At 39.6% G+C, this 9,163-nt stretch overlaps 1 protein-coding gene across 1 annotated transcript; it reads left to right on the top strand.

Annotated features, from left to right (window-relative positions):
• Positions 1–4,211: 4,211 nt before the first annotated feature.
• LOC112811072 (olfactory receptor-like protein OLF3) lies at positions 4,212–5,165 on the top strand. Its single transcript, XM_025854988.2, has one exon. The coding sequence runs from the start codon at positions 4,212–4,214 to the stop codon at positions 5,163–5,165; it is 954 nt and encodes a 317-aa protein (XP_025710773.2).
• Positions 5,166–9,163: the final 3,998 nt, after the last annotated feature.

Below are 9,163 nucleotides of genomic sequence, written 5' to 3' on the forward strand. Positions count from 1 at the left end.
AGACAGCATGGATTATTCATTTGTGAGTAGACCATGATAGCTCAAAACCTATAGAGAATGGTTTCAAATTTGTTGAGAAAATATGTAAAATAGGATTTTGTTGTTGAATAAAGGAATACTGTGGACCTGACAAAAGGGTAAAGTAGCCAGAGTTAAGACAAATTCTCAGAAGAGAACACAAAACACACTGTGCAGGAGGAAGAGCTAAATAGATGTGGCTCTTAACTGTGGTCACTGTTCAACACTGGTTTTGAACACCAGCTGCCTGCTAACCCTGTACTAAAAGATTTTTTATTTATTCTTATTTATGCAGACAAATGGAACAAATATTCCCACATTTTCCCTTTGTTTTTTGACCTCAGTGAAAAATACACATTCAGGAAGAGCTACAGATCCTACAAATTAGTTAGATCTGAGAAGCCCAAGCTCTGGCTTTCTGATAGGAGTGGTGAGATTTCATCTGGCACTGAGTCCATTTTCCACCCTAGGCCAGAATAGGAACCCAGCTAAATTTAAATGGAGCTGCTCCCAAAGTAATAAGGTGATGGTATTAACTGCAGGGCATGCTAAAAGCATCTGATGAACACGTTTCCTCCTGCATTTGCCTTTCCAAAGGCCGATCTCTTTTCTTTATCTACCATGAGTCCCAAAAATGACTCTATGAGTGTGGACAAAAGGTGTAATTGGATATTAATGATTTTGAAATAAGGCAGTGGTCTTTGGAAATGAATAGCAGCCTCGGTGGGTTAAAAATAATCAGCTAACGTATCACGGAACGTTACTTGAGTATTAACAGCTTATTTTAGTAAAATACTTTGCTGTAAAACACACAGTATGATAATAAATGCTAGAGATAATAAAATAAAAGTTAGAAATAGAACAGGACCAGACCGAAGATTGTGTGGAAATTCTTCTGTGCAGGAAAACCTTAATTCTGTGTACATGGAGACCTCATAGATCTGTTTGTGTGGGGAAGTAATGGGGAAACACTTGTATCTCCTGATGAACTTGGAGGGAGCATGTAGGAGTGTGGAGTGGGTGGAGGTGGCATCAGGGAAATTTACAAGGACACCTTGCACTCTATGGCATGGGGTGATGAGGGCAAGTGTAAGTGTGAATGATGCTGCGGGGAGATGGGGAATACGCAGTAAAGGAAATGAAGAAAGAGGATTTATTCCAGAGGAGGGGAAAGTCAAACACGAAGTGTTGGGAGAATAGGAGAATTTTTGTCGCATTGACAGAAATGAAGGAGTCAGGAGGGACCCCATGTGTGGGGAGGTGAGTGGAGGCCTTGGTGAGACATTTATGAGATGGACATTCATTGTGGTGTTGGGGAAAGCATCTGGGCCTTCAGAGGGAAGTCCAGGAGACAAATGTAGACTTGAGGGTGAGCTGCACACAGTTGATTACAGTTTTTGTCGTTAGAAATTACAAGCCCTTCAAGGGGGAAAACCACAGAAGAGTACAGTTGGTGAGTACAGAACTGACCAGATGTTCACAGCAGTGGAGTGGGAGGGTTTGGAGAAATCCCTCACGAATACAGATAAGGAATAACAGATCAGAGCCTAGTCAGAACAGAAGCACAGGAGAGAGTCAAGGGTTTGAAGGAGTAACTACTTGACACTATTAAAAGTTAAACAGTGAAAGTCAAATGAAAGCCTGTGTATTCGATATGAGAAAGTCACCAGGGATCATTAAGAGTATAATGTCTGTGATTTAGTGAAAGTAAAAACCACAGTTTTCTGGCTCAAAGGATGAATGCTATGAGGAAATAATTCCAGCAGGTAGACACCAATCATTTGAGAACTCTTGATGTGAAAGAGGAAATAATTAGAATGATAAATAGCAAAGATTCCTCTCCCCATATTGAGAGGTTGTATATATTTTTTTAATGAGGGAAAAGTGGTCAATGAGAGATGAGAGAAACCCAAGGGTGGCAAAAAGAGGGAATAAGTGAAAGAATAACATCCTTATTGAAAGAAATAGATGAAAAAGATGATGAAAGAGATAGAGAGTATGAAATCAAAGGTTTAGGTCAATTATCAGCACCAAATAATGGATACCGGCCCTGATTCTGTCATTGGTATAGGAAGGTTAGATCTTCAACTCCTTAATTTCAGCAATGGCCCTTTTAGTTGGCCAATATTATCCACATTGTGCCATTGAAAAACTAGAGACAGGGCTGGCTGGGTGACTTGCTTCAGTCCCAGGAAGTGGAAGAGAATGGATTCAGAGCACAGACTGTTAAGTTTTGAAGCTCGCACCTACAGTGAGATGTGATACTGTTGTTCATTTGTCATGAGACAAGGACTGTAGTAGAGTGATGTGGGGGGTGGGCAGGAAGACTAGAGTGAGTCGTGGGCTGGCTTGTTCTCCAGGCAGCTTGTACGTGCAACAGGGGGACAGTGATAGGATGACAGTCTGTTCTGTGTCTTTTTCATCCACATGAACTGTAAGTGTAGGGAAGTGTAATATTTACTTTGAAATCTTAGCATCTAGCAGCAATGGCACTTCATGGATGTTTGCCAAATGAGTGGAAAAAGAAATGTCTACTTTCTGTTGCAGATTTGTTAAAATTCAGTAACAGTTAACAGATTTTTTTTCTTGAGGTTTTAGAATTAAATTTGAATGTCATCTTTGAGGCATTTGATCTGACCATGATTGAAGAAAAGCCAAGTGAGGGGTGGTGGTGGAAGGTTTATGATAGAGCCAAAGAGGCGTAACAGTTGAAAGGGGAGGTCAGTTAAGAGAAGGACACCAGCAGAGTTTATGAAAATGTATGTGGCTGAACCATGAAAGAGATGGGCATTTAGGGGAACTGCTTGCTTTGTTTCAGCCTTTATCAGGTAAGAGAGTGGAGGCATAGACAGTCTTACCTTTCTGCTCACAGACCCTAGCAAGACCCCTTTGGATTCTAGGACAAGCAGCTCTGTTCCTGTCCTCAAGCCCCCTTACTGCCTTTATCCTTTACTTTAAAAATTTTTTAAAAATTTGAACAGTTTCTGTTTAATGTTCAACATTGATATTGTAACATACAGTTCTACTTAAGAAGCCTTTCTGGGATGAAAGAAAACACAGAAGAAACTCCATTCCAGCATACATCTACATACATTCAGACACATATTGTACTCTGCCTTGGTCAATGATGAAGGTTCCTTAAACAATTGTTTCCCTTCCTCTTTTGTAAATAGAAAGTCAAACATCCATACTGTCATTTCCTTTGTTTTGAGCCCATATGCAAAGGATAGATTCTTAAGAACATCAAGTTGAGAAGAAAAATAAAAAGAACAAGGTATGATCACAGTTCCCTTTCCCTTCTGATACCACTGAAGGCTGAAGAGATCAGGGCTATAAAAAAGACAAATGATCCCCAGGTCCTCAAGGTGACCAGTCATCCTGAATCCCTCAGTTCTATTATAGAATGCCTCCATTTCATTTATATCTGAGTTTGTGGAGGTTATACATGGGAAAATCCTTTGCTATTCTAACTACTCCAAAGCAGAAGTCATGTTACTACTAATACTCAGACTAGTATAGTAATATTATTACTAGTACATTCTATAAAGTACTTTCTCCAAAGTTACCTACATTTCAGCTTGAAAGTTTTTGTGAATTGTATAATACTGTCTTGTTTCATATATAAAAGTTTGTCACTAAACCACAGTAACACAGCTACTAAACAAAATCAGATTTCAAACCTGGCTTCCCTGATTCTAGAACTTTCCACAAGGCCCTGCTTCTTCCCAAAGAGTGAGTGCCTGCCTCTTGTAATAGATTTATCCATTTTATCATGATGAGGCTAGTTGGCAAAATTAAGGTAGTTTTTATAACTTTCCAATGAGATTTTTTTCATTGTTTGTCATTTTACCTGCTACTATCACCTATGAAGCTCCCCTCACTCTCAATCTGAGTTAAGTTGGTAAAGATGTGAGCTCCTGAAATTGCACTGCATTATTGGCAGCCTTTAACTGGGTTATCCTGACCACCTCATGTCCTTATAAAAGTGCTGGCCTGACTCTGATGCAGAATAGATGTAATACATGTTGGGATAAAGCCTATCAGCTTGGCCAGTAAATGGTCTGAAACATCTGGTTAAGGCTGGCCAATTGTATACAATAGATATTCATAAAAATTATTTTTATAATTCTTTGATTCAACAGTTTCTATTGTTTCTGACTTTCTCTGCAGATTAATAATCTTCAGTTATTTTAATGGGAACGGGTAACCAGACTTGGGTGAGAGAGTTTATTCTCCTTGGCCTGTCCAGTGATTGGGACATGCGGGTTTTCCTCTTTGTCCTCTTCTTGATCACATACATGGTGACAGTGCTGGGGAACTTGCTCATCGTTCTCCTCATCAGACTGGACAGCCGACTCCACACTCCCATGTACTTCTTTCTCACCAACCTCTCCCTCGTTGATGTCTCTTATGCCACAAGCATCATTCCTCAGATGCTGGCAAATTTTCTTGCAGCACATAAAGCAATCCCATTTGTGAGCTGTGCAGCCCAGTTATTTTTCTCCCTGGGCTTGGGTGGGATTGAGTTTGTTCTACTGGCAGTGATGGCCTATGACCGCTATGTGGCTGTGTGTGACCCCCTGCGATACTCAGTCATCATGCATGGAGGCCTCTGTACTAGGTTGGCCGTCACATCCTGGGTCAGTGGTTCTATCAACTCCTTCATACAGACCGCCATCGCCTTTCAGCTGCCCATGTGCACAAACAAGTATATTGATCAAATATCCTGTGAACTCCTAGCTGTGGTCAGACTGGCTTGTGTGGACATCTCCACCAATGAGATCGCAATCATGGTTTCTAGCATTGTTCTGCTGATGACACCTTTCTGCCTGGTTCTCCTGTCCTACATCCAGATCATCTCCACCATCCTAAAGATCCGGTCCACAGAGGGAAGAAAGAAAGCCTTCCACACCTGTGCCTCTCACCTTACAGTGGTTGTCCTGTGCTACGGCATGGCCATTTTCACTTATATCCAGCCCCACTCCAGCCCCTCTGTTCTTCAGGAGAAGTTGATCTCTCTCTTCTATGCTGTGTTGACACCCATGCTGAACCCCATGATTTATAGTGTAAGGAATAAGGAGGTAAAGGGGGCCTGGCAGAAACTATTAGGGCAATTTTCTGGAATAACTTCAAAACTGGCAACTTGATGAATCCTGAGCATCACTTAGAGAAAGGAATTTTGCCTGTGTTTTCTCCCACTTAACTCAGATATGGCAGGCATCACCTGCATTGCCCTGGCAACCAGGAAGGAGATGACGACACATGTCCTGGTGATGCTGGGTAGGAGGCTGGAGGTTGGTTTGGGGTGTGGGTGTATTTTTATGTCACAGCAGTATGTTCAGTGGAGTTGAGCACTGCTGTAATAGAACTTCCCACACTTTCTCTATCTCCATTCATATGGCCTGAGAGTAATGAGAAGAAAAACACACTGTTTTGATTTGTCACATTGTAATCATGGACCTATTTGTGGATCTTATTTTGGACCACTGGTTCTTATTCATCCAAATTTTGTACAAAGTAATTGTGTTTCCATTGGGAACTGAAACATTTTCATATTTTACACTCACTTATAATAATGTGTGATGTATGAAGCCACATCCAGTAACTGTGTGAGTCACTGTTCTGAGAGAGATGCTAGGGGGGCTGTTAAGATATCCTTGTGCTGGACCACTAACTGTGCACGTAGCATCTTGTCTGAGTGCTGAAGGTACCTCAGGAAAGGAGCATCAACTAAAGGTCTTATTTTATAGATATGAATATAACTAAAGGTGTTTGTTTAAGGCTCCTACTGACCAAGGAAAAACCATGTCTGGGGCACTACTTGACAGCATATAAGCAATTGGAGAGGAATTTTACTGCATATGTATGAGTACCATTTAAATGTTAAATCTGTCCAATTTCTGAAAAATCCATAGCCTCTTTTCTGAGACTTTAGAAACAATAAGCACATAAAATATGAATTAATATATAAAATATAAGAGGTATAGTTAATCTGAGAAAGGACAGATTCCTGAGCCAAAGCCACTGAAAGATAAGACAATTTCAATATGTCTTTTGGGAATCAGGAGAGTTGGATCATCTGTGCAGTGTTTCCCTCTAGTCTCTGTCTGAACACCTTCTCCCATCCTTCCTCCCACACACAACAGGCCTCTGGCTGATCTTTGTAAATTAGTGAAATTGAATGTGTGAGACTGGGTCTCATCTCTGAGAAAACACCTAAGTAAGGAACAAAAGGAGGAAGGAATATTGTACAATAGGCACAGAAGGGGAAAGAGGAGAAAGAATGGATAGTAGCTCACCTTCTCACTCCCTTGGAAAAAATCTCAAAGTCCTTTCTCCCTTTTTTAAAGATTTTATTTTATTTTTTGACAGAGAGAGAGACAGTGAGAGAAGGACACAAGTAGGGGGAGTGGGAGAGGGAGAAGCAGGCTCCCGCTGAGCAGGGAGCCCGATGTGGAGCTCAATCCCAGGACCCTGGGATCATGACCGGAGCCAAAGGCAGACGCTTAATAGCTGAGCCACCCAGGCGCCCCTCAAAGTCCTTTCTTCCTGTGTCTTGTGTAAGTCAGGGGATTCACAGTTCTTCCATTTGTGAACATGTTATCACACATTCTCAGTGTTTAAGCAGAGTTGAAGTTTCATATAATCCAAAGTTCATTTGACATTTTAAATCTACCTAAAAATAATCAATCCTAAATTTTTTAAAATTGGCATGTGTCTCAATAGATGTCAGTGGTACTGGGCTAAAATTCTCCTTAGGTATTCAGATATTAGTGGAATATCTGTGTTATCAGTGACAGTGAATTGTTGAGACACAATATTCGATATGAATCAGTCCTGACAATATAATGGCATAGCAAGGATGACAGTAAAGCAATTAAAATGTAGGGGTAAGAAGAGTCACAGAGAGTAAGACTTTGTGGGTGATTGCAGAAGTCTTCCTGTATGGAAGGACCAGAAAATATCTTGTAGGAGGCCAGGAAAATGATTGCGAGTGATCCAGATAACAAGGAACTCAAGCAAAGGAGCACCTTGCGAAGTGTGCTGAGCTGGAAGAGAGAATAAAAATTCAAAAGTATCCAAAGCTGGACTTATGGGGCAGAGAGGATGAGGAACTAGTGAAGATAAGGCAGGTGGTAGACAGGGGCCAGGTCTTGGAGGGCACTGAATGCCAAATTCAAACCAGTATATGTTTTTAAGTCAGTGGTAGCTTGATAAAATTTACATTCTTGAGATATAATTTTGGCAAACAAGTCAGAGGAAGAAAAGATTGGAGCAGAGGAGACTAGCTAGGGGGCTGTTCCATAATCACCATTGAGACATTAGAGGAACCTGAATTAAGATAGTGGCAATAGAGAAAAAAAATGAAGTCTTTTGATTTAAAAGTTATTTCAGAGGAATACTTCATCTGCTCTCAGTTTGGAATTCCCATGTGGATCTCATTTGTCTTCTAAAATATTAATAGCCTGTCTAAATATTCTGTAAATTGTGGAGTCAACTGAAAAACTGACCACTATGAACACATCATATATACAATGTAGGAGAAAGATAGAAAAGAAGGAAATTAGTCAAATATATACAGGACACTTCAAGGAGGAGAATATGTGAAGGTGCTGTACCTCATTTCTGTGACTGATGTGTGGTCCCAGTGTGACTTTTCTCCACCTCCCATCCCATGATCCCCTGGCTTTCACCCAGCAACTTAGCTTGTTTGGGTTCACCTGAAAGGTTTTCCAGATCTGCATTTCTCAGGAAGCAGAAATGTTGAGAGTGGGCTTCAGATATGTAGAAACAGATGAGTGTCATTTTATATTCCATGCATTAAATTTCTACTTTCATCTTTTTCATATTATAGACTTTTTTTTCCAGGACTGCCTTTTCTCAGAAATTTAAATTTTAATTAATTAATATACGTGAATACCTTGAGACAACTGGCATTCCTCATTAATAGCTGTTTGCGAATGACATTCTCAGTATAAGGGAGGAAAGTACTATTGATTCAGGGGCAAAATAAGATGATTTTCTAAAACATTAAAGCCATTAAATATAACTCCTTAAAAATATTGGGCACTGAAAAATATTTGAAAATTAAAATCTTGTTCGTTATTTAATAACCATAAAAATATCACAGGTGTTTTGTAAGAAACAAAAAACCTGATATATATAAAAGTTACAATTTGTTCAAATAAGAATCCAAATAAAATCCATATATTACCATTGTCTCCTATGTCTCTGAAGACCTGCTTAATGTATAGGTTCATCTTCAGTTTCCTTTTTTCCCCTCGGAATTATTTGTTGAATAAAACAGGATTGTTTTTCCCAGTTGGATTCCCATGCAGCCTGGATTTTTTAATGACATCCCTGGAGTGTAGTTTTGCATGTTCCATTGACCCTGTAGCTCCTTTTAGATCTGGAGGCTTGATCAGATTTAAATATATTTTCTTTTTTGGCAAGATTTTTCAGATGGTGGCATGTACTTCTATCAAGAGGCACAGAGTGTTCAATTTCTCTTCTCTAGGGTTTATTATGGTTATTGCATTGCGTAGGGTTTCTCAACAGCAGCCAACGTCTATTGACATTTAGGGCTAGATAGTTGTTTCTTCTTCAATCTTCTCTACATTGTAGGGTATTTTTCAACATACCTGACCTCTACCCACTAAATGGCAATTGTGTCCACCCCCCACCTCCTTCCAGTTTTGACAATCAGAAAAGTCTCCAGATACTACCAAATGTCCCTGGGGATAGCAAAATCACCCCTGGTAGAAAACTACTAACCTAGATCCATTAATTTATTAGGGGTTGCAAGGTGGGGATATTCTATTGTCCCTTTCTCTTTAGTATTTGAAATGTATTTATAAGTAGAAACTTCCTCCTCACCACCTTTTTATCTTCTTGAGGTATAGTTAATAGAGGAAAGGCAGGATAAATGTTTTATTTTTTTCCCTTTCTTTACCACTTTTTTAAAAATTCAACAAAAGAGATGTTTTAAAAAAAATCATGATGAGCTCATCAATGTAAACGTATTTGCTGTATTTTTATTCGTTGCAGCTATTGTCTTTATTGATGTTCAAATTGTATTTATTGAGTGGGAGTCTATTTTAATTTCCTTTTGGTGCTATAACAAGTTTTGTGGCTTAAAACAACA

This window comes from Callorhinus ursinus, unplaced genomic scaffold (assembly GCF_003265705.2).
Source record: "Callorhinus ursinus isolate GAN/ISIS: 27379988/994484 unplaced genomic scaffold, GSC_fseal_2.0 scaffold12, whole genome shotgun sequence".
In the NCBI taxonomy this organism is placed as follows: Eukaryota; Metazoa; Chordata; class Mammalia; order Carnivora; family Otariidae; genus Callorhinus; species Callorhinus ursinus.

Coding starts and splice junctions, on each gene's coding strand:
- LOC112811072 (XM_025854988.2), top strand. CDS start 4,212: ATGGGAACGGGTAACCAGACTTGGGTGAGAGAGTTTATTCTCCTTGGC.